General features: G+C 50.5%; 2 protein-coding genes across 9 annotated transcripts in view; one reads left to right on the top strand and one right to left on the bottom strand.

Annotated features, from left to right (window-relative positions):
- Window positions 1-13,142, bottom strand: part of Ralgps1 (Ral GEF with PH domain and SH3 binding motif 1) — a 291,187-nt gene that overhangs the window by 96,625 nt on the left and 181,420 nt on the right. The window lies entirely within an intron of this gene.
- The window catches only part of Angptl2 (angiopoietin like 2), a 32,662-nt gene that overhangs the window by 10,230 nt on the left and 9,290 nt on the right, over window positions 1-13,142 (top strand). For both annotated transcript variants that reach the window (XM_023701693.1, XM_004641555.2), the window contains one exon: window positions 2,792-3,658. In XM_023701693.1, coding sequence (XP_023557461.1) covers window positions 2,842-3,658 — 817 coding nt within the window. In that variant the 5' untranslated portion in view covers window positions 2,792-2,841. The remainder of the gene's footprint in view (window positions 1-2,791; window positions 3,659-13,142) is intronic.

A 13,142-nucleotide genomic window follows, 5' to 3' on the forward strand; every position in this document is an offset into this window, starting at 1 on the left:
AGGTCTGTGGTCCTCAGACCAGGGGTGGGTTGTGCCACTTTTTAGATTTGTGATGGTGGACAGGTCATGTAGTCTCTGAATCTCAGTTTCCTCCTTTGTAAAATGGAAATAACAATAGTATCCACCATCAGAGGACATAGTGTGACTATCGGAAAGCAGCCCCAGGTCAGGCAGATGGTGGCCCCGCACAAGGCGTGGATGTTAAGGACTTCCTAATGAATCTGCTCCACAGCCCTCCTTGACACAGCTCTGCCCCTCTGGGAGTCCTTGTCCTGAGCTCCCCAGTGCCTCAGATCCCTTTTCACAGCCTTCCCACTGCACCACAGGTGGTGGTGGCTATGTATGCCACTCTGTCAACCAACTTCAGAGTGCCTGTGCATTCCTGGCCACGTGCTGAGCGTGGCTCACGGAGTTCACCACTACCCTCATGGAGAACGCCATGGGGCAAGGTGAGGGCATGCATCTGATGGTGACAGGGACTCTAAAGGGAAAGGCAGAGGTCACGATCTTACCTAAACATGGAGGACCTCTCTGAGAAGCGGCTATTTCAATATAGACCTGAAAGAGGCCAGGGTGCGGGCACGGAGAGGGCAGAGCATTCTGCTCAAGGATAGCAAGAACGAAAGCCCTGACCTGCAAGTGCACCAGGTGAGCTCGAGGAACAGTCTGAGGCCCATGGGTTGAGCTGGTGTCTGAGGAGGGTGGGTAGGGGTCTAAGGGATGCACGAGGGAGCAGAGGTGGGACATGGAGGGTCTGAGATAGTCATTAACCTTCACTCCAAAGTGGAGAGCAAAAAAACAAAAATTGGAGAGCCACTGTTGGGCTTTGAAGAGAAGGGCAATCCAATCTGACTTTGGTAAAAGCTACAGCTTCTGAGTTGAGGACAAGCTGGAGGGGTGGGGGTGGGGGCAGGAGACCAGTTAGGAATGACTGTAACAGTCCAAGTGAAGGTGAAGGTAGGCTGCACTGGGTTTGGGGTGACAGAGCATTCTGGGAATGTTTCTACGATGTCATAACTCAGCAAATTTAATGTGGGGTATGAACGAGAGAAAGGAGCTGAGGACCACTTCACAGTGCTTGACTTGAGTAACTAGAACATAGTTGGAGACTGGGCACGGTGATACACGCCTGTAATCCCAGTGGCTGGGAAGCTGGAAACAGGAGGATCACTATGAGTAGGATCTGTGTAGTGAGACGCTATAGACCCTGTACTAAATATATAGAAAAAAAAAAATATATATATAGAACACAGTTGGCATTTACTCATATAGGATAAACTGGGAGAAGCAGGCGGGGGTAAAGGCATGGTAAAAAACAGAGTAAGTGGAGTCTGAGATGCCCAGTGGACAGTGAGGTGGAAATATAAAAGAAATACTGGGTATGTGAGTGTGGGGGCAGGCAGAGAGTGCATGGGTATGATCGGTGCTTGAAGCTAACCAAAGCCTGGAGGAGATCTAGAAGGCCAACGAGACTCCAGACTTAAAGACAAGAGCATGGGGTGAACCAGCTGAGAAGGTGCAGCCAGGGACTGGGTGCAGCCATTTGATGCTGGTCACTCGTGACCTGGCTGCAGTGTCTGCAGGGGCCTAGGCTGGGCCTAGGCTCCAGGGAATAGAGAGGAGCTTCCTGGGATCCTGAGTGTAGGCAACTCTTTGGAGGAGTTTGCCAGGGGAAGGGTGGGCAGAAAAATGGAAGAGCAGGGCTGTGAGGTCGAGAGACTTAGGGCACATATCAAGAAACAGCAGTTTGGGGAGGAACTGCGGGGCAATGGTGGGCGGGGCAAGGACTGCAGGGCACTGTCCTCAAGGCACCAGAAGAGGAAACAGCGAGTATCCCCGGCTGGCCAATCTGCCTCTTTCTTGTCCCCTGAGGGTCAGTGTAGAGGTCACTTTCTCAAGGAAGCGGTCCTGACCTCCACCACGTCAGTCAGGCCCCTGTGATTCCCTCCCGCAGCACAGGACACTCTTGGTTCCCAGTATCTGGGGATCCTGTGATGCTTAAGAAGCCCTGTGAGGGCAGGGCTGGCTCGGCCCTGTTGCAGCTCTGTCCACAGCAGCTAGCACTCTGCCCTCTACGCTGTGAAGCTCGATGCACAGCCGGGGAGGGATGAATGGCCCACGCGCCTGTCTTCTGCTCCAGTCTGATTTAATCATGTTGCGCGACTGGACTGCAATCACTGGCTGCCGCGAATATTTGGATGTAGAAGAGCCTGGTTGTTTGTTCCTGTTTGGAGCTCTGTGCTTTGGCTCACACAGTGACGAGAGCCATGTGACCGGACACATCCTTCTACTGACACTGCCCACTACACACTGAACACATTCCACACTGTGTCTAGCAATTCATTAGTTTAACAAACATTTGCTGAAAGCCTGTTCCATGCCATACTCTAGAGATGTAAGGTAAGGTCAGACCCAGGGCCTGCCACCACAAAGCTTAAGTGCAGCAAAGGAAAACCCACAGCAGGTGCTACACTGGAGCAGTGCAAGCATCACAGTGTGGAATGAACAGACACAAAGATTTCAGGCCTTGCGAGCGGCAGAGCCACAGCTCCAACCTCAAGACTCCCAGGCCCACTCTCTTCCCTTCTCTCTCTTCTGGGGCCTGCTCTCTCTTTCTGAGGCTTGCAAATTGACTGCTTCCACAACGCCCACCCCAACTCCCGTAGAACAGAATATATCCTCCCAAGCTGCATTAGGGCATCGCTCTGCCTGACAAGAAGGATGGGATCAGGATGGCACAGGCCACAGGCAGGGATGAGCTTCACTGATGCTCCCCTTTATCTGTTTTCAGGCTTGCATAGATTCCATCTAACAAAGACTACCTACTGCTTTGCAAGGACCATGCGGCCACTGTGTCTGACGTGCTGGTGGCTGGGACTGCTGGCCACGCTGGGAGCTGCTGCAGGCCCAGAGGATGGCTTTGAGGGCACTGAGGAGGGCTCACAGAGTGAGTTTATTTACCTCAACAGGTATAAGCGAGCAGGCGAGTCCCAGGACAAGTGCACTTATACCTTCATCGTACCACAGCAACGAGTCACCGGCGCCATCTGCGTCAACTCCAAGGAGCCTGAGGTGCTCCTGGAGAACCGTGTGCACAAGCAGGAGCTGGAGCTGCTCAACAATGAGCTGCTCAAGCAGAAGCGGCAGATTGAGACACTGCAGCAGCTGGTAGAGGTGGATGGCGGCATCGTGAGTGAGGTGAAGTTGCTGCGCAAGGAGAGCCGCAACATGAACTCACGCGTTACACAGCTCTACATGCAGCTCCTGCACGAGATCATCCGCAAGCGGGACAATGCGCTGGAGCTCTCCCAGCTGGAGAACAGGATCCTGAACCAGACGGCTGACATGCTGCAGCTGGCCAGCAAGTACAAGGACCTGGAGCACAAGTACCAGCACCTGGCCACGTTGGCCCATAATCAGTCAGAGGTCATCGCACAGCTTGAGGAGCACTGCCAGAGAGTTCCTGCTGCCAGGCCTATGCCCCAGCCACCCCCTGTCACCCCACCCCGGGTCTATCAGCCACCCACCTACAACCGTATCACCAACCAGATCTCCACCAATGAGATCCAGAGCGACCAGAACCTGAAGGTGCTGCCACCACCTCTGCCCACCATGCCTGCCCTCACCAGCCTCCCATCCTCCACAGACAAGCCATCAGGTAAGTCCTGGGACCCTGTGCCATGTGGGCCTCTGAGCTGGCCACCAGGCCTCCCTTGGCTGTGACCAGAAGCGAGGGGAGACCATCACCAGTCAAGGCCAGGCCAGGGGCCTGTGGAATCCCCTACAATCCCTTGGGCCCACTGGTGGAGCCAGTGAGGAAGAGGGGACCACAATGCTTAGACAGATGCTTGAAGGTAGAACCAGGAAGCAGGAGTCTTAGGAGAGGACCAATTTTCACTGGCTTCCGACAAGAAAGAACAGAGGCCCATATTTTTTGCAGGCTGTGCATGAGACGCTTGGTATTGGCTACTAGGATATCTCTCCTGAATGCTTGTGTACTGTGCAAGGCCTGGAGCTGGAACGCTAGAAATGCCACTCAACTGGCAGCAGGCCAGGGGAAGTAAAGCATTATCTCATTAAAGATACGTTAACACCTCACAGGGATCGAGGGATCAGAAGGGTGCTTCAGAAAGCCCATGCCTTTGCCACTGCCTAGGATTTTCAACGACGCTTCCACTGCCCTTATGTATACTTTTCATCCTAAAATACAACAAAACTATGAGAGAGGAGAAATGGAGCCATAGCAAGTTGGGAAGCTTGGGATATAAATTTATTACGTACCCTCAGCTCCTTTGGGATAGGTTAAGTATGCTCTCACAGGCTTGGGCTCTATAGGCTGCTCCTGAATTCGGGTTTTGCCGCTTTACAATTTGAGCTGACTCCTCTGTGCTCAAGGATTCTGAATCCTCAATTTTGGGGGTGCAGGCCAGAGGCTCCCCTGCCAGGGTGCCTGCCCAGCCCAGCTCCCTGGAGCTCAACCTCTCACTCATCCAGGAGGCAGCAGCTTCCAAGCGGGCTGCGACGTGAGAACTAGATTCTCTCTGCCGAAGCTGCCCACGTGTCCGCTCTTAGTGCTCTGGGTACCACTTTGCTGGATAAGTGAGCAGATACAGTACTTTTACTGAAACGATCCTATTTTACACACTTGTTTCTCACTTTAAAAAATAACCACCAGTACCAGCAAGAACAGTTTCTTGCTAATTCCAGAAAGGCCCTGAACCTGTAGGCAACACTGGCTAATGGGCAGCTTTTTTTCCATGGGGAGCGGGGAGGTGGCAGGGGCACAGCTGGCCAGACAGAGGGCAGGGCCTCTGGAAGGAAAGGTGTACTGGGTGTGAGGGGCTGAGAGTGGGTTCTTAGAACTGCCTGGGCTGGGCTCGGCGCTTGCTTCCTCCACTGATTAGCCCTGTGCCATCAGGAAACTGCTTTGTCCCTCTGGACTTCACTTTCCTCACTGAAGCTTCAGGTAGGTTCTATTTTAATCTTCACCCAACTGACAGCTCTGTGAAACAAAATACTGCAGAAAGTGTGCTTAGCAGAGGGCCCGGCCCGTGCTATGCTGTGTCTCCTTTAACCTTGATCTTTTAGTCTAAAAACAGGGACACTACAATAAACAACCCCTCTCTGGCTGTGACATTCCACAGCTCCTTGCTGGTCTATCTGTACCTCACCTGCTTCACTTCAGAGGCCTGAGACAGCTGGGTGCATGTCTCCATAGGATACCCAGAAGGCAAACTGCGGAGGCCTGGCTGAATGTGGCTGGCATCCTGACAGTCAGGCGGGTCTCAGTGGTTACCCTGCAGATCTCCTCTTGCCCGAACATTTGTGGTTTCTCACACTCAACAATTTCAGGACATTCCTCAGCTTGAACTAAGCTGGTAGACACAGCACAGAAGACTAAAGACCTGGGTTTGCACCCAGGCCCAACACTATTAGCTGTTTGCTCATGAAAAAGTTATTTAACTCCTCTGAGTCTCAATTTTCTCTCTGCAAAATGGGTTCCCATTTTGAGCTATAATCTCACAGGATTGTCATGGAAATTCAATCAAGCATGTCATTTTATGTCATATGGTGTAGTCAACACTGGCTGAGCCTACTTCAGGCTGGTCACAAGGTTAGGCAGGGGTTGGGGTGGTTTGAAAACTATGGTCTCTGAATTCCAGGAACTCAGCCTGGGGAGGCGGCAGGTACATGAATGCACCTGGAATCCATCCAATCTCCATCATTTCTCTTTTTAAAACCAGCACATCAGGTTTGACAAAGGAGCTCTCTAGGAGGGAGTATAGCCCTGATTTCTAATACACTGGGGCTAGCCTAACAGACTTCCTGAAGTTGGGAATGCAGTGAACACTAAGTGGTCTGGCCACTGTGTTAAAATCTCAGTGGGCTAAGCACCCCCGAGAGGAGCACACAGGGACTGTGGGGTTATAAAGATGACATGGCTGAGTCTGCCCAGAAGGAGGGGAAAGGTTGGGACTTCTGTGTTACATCTTTTTTTTTTTTTTAAATTATTTATTTATTTACTTATTTGGTATAGGGTCTCCCTACGTAGCTTGGATTTGTAGTGATCCTCCTGTCTCGGCCTCCCTAGTGCTGGGATTACAGGGATGTGCCACAATGCCAGGTTTCAATGGCTGGCATGGTGCAGGGCTGGTGCAGGATATAGTACTGGGGATTGAACCCAGGTCCTTGCACTTGCCAGGTAGGCACTTAGACCACTGAGCTATTTCCCTAGCCCTGTGTTACATCTTGAAGGACTTGTGAGAGTTTACCAGGCAGATTTGGGAGTTGGAGCACCAAGTTACCTTGATGGAGATGGGCCTGCCAAAGACCCAGGGGCGTGTACCTGGCCTTTCAGGTGGCCCAGGTTCCTGCTTCCTCACTGTCCAATGTCAGCTATAGGGAAGGTGAAGGAGCCTGGGGGCTATGTAACCAAGGCTTCTACCCCCACCAGCCTTTTTAGGAAAGTACATGGTATAGAAAGGAATGATCAAGGTTACTTTATGGAAGTAACTTTACATTTAAAGCATTCCTCCCAGTGGTTCTTGATCATTAGCAGCAGACTTCTTGTGGCCCATCTCACCACTGAATTCCCACACCAACACAGACAGGGAGGGGAGGAGGGGGCCTGTAGGGAAGTCCTGCCCCTTCCTGGGGTTTGACTGAACTAGGAGGAAAAAGCAGATGGCTTCGCTCCACTGAGCATGAATTCAGCCAATGGCAGAGAGCTCTTATCAGGCCTCTTCTGAGCTGGCCAGATTTTGGTCCCTGGAATACAAAACCTTCTCTGTGCTCTCCCGGGAGCCTTTATTCCTGGGACATCACTCTGAAACACCTTTGAAACGAAGCACTTCTGCACCCAGACCTTGGCATCCTCTCAGCCTTTCATCCAGCAAGCCCAGAGCCTCTGCTCTGTTCTCCACTGTTCAAACTGCTTGGCCACAGCATGGCCTTCCCTGGGGGCTAAGACAGCCAAGCCCCTTATCTGAAGCAGCACTCAGGCACTCACCACCTAGCCACAACCAGAGAGTGACAGGCTGGCCCCAGGCCAGCAGGGCCTGCTGAGAGCAGGGGTGAGGGGTCCAGGTAGCTTCTGGTTTCCTACCTGGGCTCTGACCTGTCTGTCTCACAGCTGGCCAGACTTGGGGCATTTTGCTTTGGGTGGTGTTTGTGATGAGGCCAGAGCCTTATCCTGTGGGTCCTGGTGTTGCCGTTAAAGACTGACAACCACAGGAGCCAAGGCCCTCCCTGAGAGGCAAAGAAAGGACAGGATAGGCTCTGAGCTCACCCCATTTGGAGTCACCCATGCCAGGCACCTATCACAATGCCATCCTAGAGACAGAGTGGGAAGAACACAGCATGCCACTAGTTGCTCACTGAGGCTTTGTTAGAACTGCATCTTTAAAAGCTAGCAGGAATGAGAACTAGCCATGTAGCTGCTGTCTCTTCTAAGAAAGAACATGGCCAACTCAGTTTGTTTCTTAGGAGACAATGAAGGAGCCATAAAACCATAAATCACTAGAACCGTTAGGGCCCTGCAGATCCCCTAGCATAGCCTTCCTATCACTGAGCCCATGCCAGCAGGGATTGGTCCTTGGGTTTGTAACCATAAGGGCACTGAAGTTCAGAGAGGTCAAGCAGCTCAGCCAAGATGACACAGGTAGTACGTGGTTCAGTCAAGACTCAAACAAACTCTTCACCACTCTAGCATTCTGCACATTTCTATGGAGAGGCTGGCAAGAAATGTATGAAAATCACTCTGAATGCCTGGCATGGCCCCAGCTGAAAGGGACCTCATCTTCAGTCACTGTTTCATGCAAACAGCTGACAGACGTTAGAACACTCACTGTGCTGACCCAGGCCCTCATCTGCATGCCCACCCAGGCCACGCGACCCTCCCTTGGTCTGCAAGACACTCAGTGTCCCACGGAAGGCACCATCCTGACCGCAGGATAACCTAATGTTTAATTTCTATCCCATCTTGACACATCACTGGGGTTGTTTCTATGGAGAATCAAGCCTGAGGTGCCAGTATCTTTCAAGGTTAGCTCTCCGTCTACAAAGTCTATAGCTCTGATCTTCCTGTGGGGCTATCCACTGATAACATAAGACACATGCGGAAACATACCTTCCCTCCCTCACTCCAGGTGCCAGTGGCTGGGGACTCAAATGGCTGCAACGAGCGTTTTCTTGGATATATTTTCTCCCCTGTATTTGACCTCACTCACCCTGTTTCAGTAGGAATTATGTGCTATGTTCCCCAGCACAACAGTTAGGTTCACAACAGAGAACGAAGTCTATGACCCTGAAGCTTCTGTTCTTCCTGGGGAACAACAAGACTCAGACCAAGGAGAAGATGCTGGTCCTGGGGACAGATGCATCAGCGCAGTGCCGGCAGCCTGGGCTCCCGGGCCTGAGCTGGGAGAGGCGCAGCGCTGAGGGTGAGCGGGGTGATTATGGCTGCCCTGACTCAGGTCTGCCTCCAAGGCTGCAGAGGCTGAGGAGAGCGCCACACGGCCTGCTATCTCTGGGGCGAGCTCTGTTCCCACTGGACCATGCTTTCTTTTTTCTAAAATGATTTGTTAAACAAAATAGGACTCCCAAATTCATTGCAAACTACGTAATGCAGTCCTGTTTCAAAGAGCATTCGTTCTGTTCGCTTCTTCCTAAACAAAAGCCACTCAGGGAGAACAGTTGGGGGACAGTCTTCCTCCTTGCCCTGCCTTCCTCCTCCTCCTCCCTGAGTTGGGGAAGGGATTACAAAGAGCTTCTGAGTGTGATGGAAAGCTATTCCTCCATGCCTCGGGCTGTTTTCCAAGGATGACAGCGGGCTAAATGCCCTTTTGCAGATTATCAACTTGTTACTGTTAGAAACCTGGAGATCTGCATCTCACAGCCTGGAAAGCCCAACAGTTTGGCACTTGGCAAACTGGAAGTAAAGTAAAATATCCTGGAGGCTGGTCATCTGTGGCTAGCCCGCTTGCCACACAAATGGAACACTGTGGCAACTTACATAGCAGACTGTATCAGAACCCTGAAAGACCACAAAAAACTTTCTTAAAAAACAAAGAAAGCAAAATTAAGTTAGCATACACTGCTGAAAGTCTAAGATACCTTGCTGCTTCTTGGGTCTGTTGAACCCAGGGGCCAGGTCACTGTTGTGAAATAACAAAGGCGGCTTGGGATACCACTCAGCAGCATGGCCCCTGCCCAGCAAACAGAAAGTCCTGATTTTGATTTCCAATACCAAAACAATAAAAGTAGCAGCGCACCTCTGTGGTTTCTACCTGCAGTAGTAAAAGTGGACAGTGCAGAGAGTGGCCAATCCCCACATCACTGCTTCCTCAGCTTCCACTCTCCATGGGTTGAATCTGGATGAGAGTATAATGAAAATAAATTGATGAGGGCTGGGGAGATAGCTCAGCAGAAATAGTGCCTGCCTGGCAAGCACAAGGTCCTGAGTTCAATCTCTGGTACTGCAAAAAAAAAAAAAAAAAAGAAAAGAAAAAAAGAAAAGAAATGGATGACAAATGTCATATATCTCAAGATAAGCTGATGGAGATTTATAGCTTGGGGAAAGTTTATGTTATCTTTTTTAAATGAATAAGTGATCTTGCCTTAATAGACTTTTTAATACAATAAATTAAAAGTACTTTATGTACAAAGAAAAATTTTGCTAAGGAAATAGGACTGTAGTTTAACAAATACAATAGTTTTATTTGACTTTCTAAATGTTGAAATTTCTAAATGTCAAGTATTTTAGGTGGTATTTCTAGGGTAAGTTCCAAAAGTACAGAAAGTTCAACCATCTGGTGCTGTCTCAAATATCACGTGTAGGCTCCCACTGCAGACGGCCCAAGCTTCTGCATAAAGTAGGATTCCTTTGCCACAGCTTGGTCTGGATGCTAATGATCATCTGCCATAGGGTCCCTGTTTCCAGAGGGTCCCTAGCTACAAAGGACAGAATGAGGACAACTAGGAGGGTGGAACTCATGCAGGTGAGAAGGCAGCAGGTGCAAAGGCAGCTGGAGCTCTAAGTGACTCAACCTAGGCTGTGGCGGGAAGGTCAGTACGTGTCCACAGCCCCGAGGGTGCATGGACCCCAAAGGATCCCATGGTGGCCACAGCACAGTGCACAGGACGAGCCTCAGCGCACCTACCCTCCAGGTGTGTGCCCTCTCTCGGCTGCCTCATCACTGCAGGGACTCATGAGGACAGAATGAGCCAGCACCTGACAGTAAAGGCTCTTGGCAGATGGTAGTCATTTGCCAAATTCCAGCAGAGATAAACATGTAAGGCATTTGGAGAACCTCAGGCAGATCAAGCAGCTCTTCTGGGGACAGGAAAAGCTTCCTGGAGAAGAGAAGACAAGGGGCCGAGTTGGCTACAGTCTCAGAGCACTGCCAGCAACTGTCAGAAAACTGCAAAAGCCAGGCTTGGGGCTGGACAAACGTTCTGTCTTCACAAAGAGAAAAGGGACCTAATGCCGCAAATTACATACCAACTGGCTTGCGGGGGAGCTCCAGTAGATGACTGACCAGAGCAGAAAGAGCAGTTGGTGAGCACTGAGAAAGTGAAAACGTGATCAACAAAACCTGACACAAGCTCTTCAAGAAGCCAGGTGTCTTAGCTACTTTTCTCTCATTCTTGGGACAAAATACTTGACACTCAAAAAGAGGAAAGGTTTATTTAGCTCACAATGTGTAGAGGTTTCAGTCTATCACTGGCTGGCTCCAAGGCAGGGTGGCACATGGCAGAAGGGCAACCATGTATCATGTTGGAAGACAGCAGAAGCAACAAGAGGAAAGGGAAAGCGAGTTTCTTTCTGTCCCTTGGATTTTATCCTGAACTTGGATTAGGGCAGTGCCAGTCCAATCAGTGTACTGATTCAGCAATCACCCACTCTTAATCTCAGCACCCTTAATCCCAGCATTGAACCATGAAGCAATCACAAACTCTAGATGAGGCTACTTCCAAAAAAGCCCCATTAATAAATACATGAGGCTTTGGGAGGACACCTAGACACAAATCATAACACCAGGGAAGCTAACTCCCTTCCTCGAAAAGTGCTGATAGCCTGGCCAACTAAGGGCCATCAACCACTCATCCAGAATCTGAGGCTTGTCATCTTGGCTATAAGTTCTTCCATGCTGTGCCTCTCCTGAACTGGGAGCCCTGCCCACCCCTGCAAATGTTCCTCAGGAGGCCCCGCGTACTGCCCACCTCCAGGCCCAGTGACCTCCTCATCTGGCAGCCTGAAGCACTAGTACTAGCTCTTCACACCAGTCCCCAGAACCCCAGGTCTCCACTCCTACCTGGCCCCAGCAAGCTGCACATCTGTGGTGAGACGACTACAACCTTTTTTCTCCCTCCCCCTCCCCCCCTCCCCGTCCCCCTCCCTCTTCCCTCTTCCCTCTTCCCTCTCCTTCTCCTTCCTCTTCCTCTTCCTCTTCCTCTTCTTCTTCCTCTTCTTCTTCTTTTTTTTGTGGAACCAGGGATTGAACTCGGGCCCTTGTGCTTGCCAGGGAAGCACTTATTCCACTGAGCTATCTACCTGGCCCTTTCTTTCTTTTTTTTTTTGACACAGAGTTTCACTATGAAGTGCAGGCTGGCCTTCAACTCACTTTGTAGCCCAGGCTGGCCTTGAACTCATGGTGATCCTCCTGCCTCAGCCTCCCATGTGCTGGGCATATAAGGTATGTGCCACCACACCCAGCTCTTCCTTTTTTTTTTTTAAGGCTCTTTCTTAAATTGTTTCTTCTGCACGGCTGCACTGCTAGAGACAGCATGGGGCACACATGCTTTTCAGAGTGTCCTCTGCAAAGTGACACTCCAGCATCTGTATCCTGAAGTCAAATAGCACAAACAGGACCCCTCCTGAGGCCTTCATGGGTCGTAAAAGCTCATGGGAGGCCTCAAATTTTATCAAGTACACCAAAATACAATCATCCAATATAATTTTTACTGTACAGTTAGGATTTTAATAATTTTGCTTTTGAAGTTTTTTGCCTAAGAGTAACTCAATTTATGCTTGGCTATGATTTCTCAGCAAACATCAGGTATTCTAGAATTCCTGAGGAGTAAGAAAAATCTAACCTACACACTTTGCAAAAGTAACAGTATTTTTATGAAGGCTAAATTTAACAATTAATGAATTTGACAAGATGTTACACTTTGTAGAAATTTATTTATACACCAATAAATTCCAATTTTGTAGTTTTCTGTTCATATTTTAGAGCCAGTAAGTTTTACGGAGGCCTCAGACATTTTCATAAACTCCTGAAAGCTGGCTGACCCCAAGCGCTGCACCTGCCGCCAGAGCGAGAAAGCGGCTTGCAGAACGGGCAGGAGTCTTTTGGCTCTCTCCCTGGAAAGACTGGCTGTTCATGTGGACTCCAAGGCTCTGCAGAGGCCAGCGGTGGCTTCCTGAACGTGCAAAGCACTCCTGTGCTTAGGCCATGGCTTCATACTCCGCAGAGTGACAGCTACAGAAGACACGCAGCCACAGTGACATTATTAATTTACCACGCTGTGGATAACAGAGACTGGAGATCAGCATGACAGGTCCTCGCGCACCCAGCCCGTGGACCCCTCCTCTCAGATCCAGGGTCTGTCCTGATGCTGCTGGGGGTGGGTGTACCCGTCAGCAGTCTACACGCTCTGGCACTCAGATGGATAAATTTCAGTAGGAAACACCAGATCCAATTTTTAATGACTAGTCACTTCTGTTAGAAAAATGTTTCTTGGAGCAGTGAAAACAACTTTTAAAGGCAGATCATTAGTGGGAGCGCTCAAGAAGGCCACACGGTTCTGCAGGTGCAGCTTTCCAGGACACTCAGGCCACAGGTACCTCCACACAGCCTAAGGCAGCGGGGTCCTGACGCCCGGGACTAGGCTTAAAGGATGCAGAGCCTGTCAGCTGTCTCTGCTCCCCACCCCAGCTCCAGGAGCACAGCCAGGGCAGAGGCCTGCTGCCCACTGAAGGCCCACTTCCATCTTCCCACTCCCCAGCCTCCGAGGAGCTGCAGTTGGCTTGGTGAGGCATTCACCAAGCTACCTTTTGGGGCTCTAGGAGGTGGACTGAAAGCTGCTGCACTCTGTGAGCCCACTTCAACACTGAGTCTGGGGGGAGGCAGGAGCTG

Source organism: Octodon degus, unplaced genomic scaffold (assembly GCF_000260255.1).
Source record: "Octodon degus isolate 3935 unplaced genomic scaffold, OctDeg1.0 scaffold00138, whole genome shotgun sequence".
Taxonomy (NCBI): Eukaryota; Metazoa; Chordata; class Mammalia; order Rodentia; family Octodontidae; genus Octodon; species Octodon degus.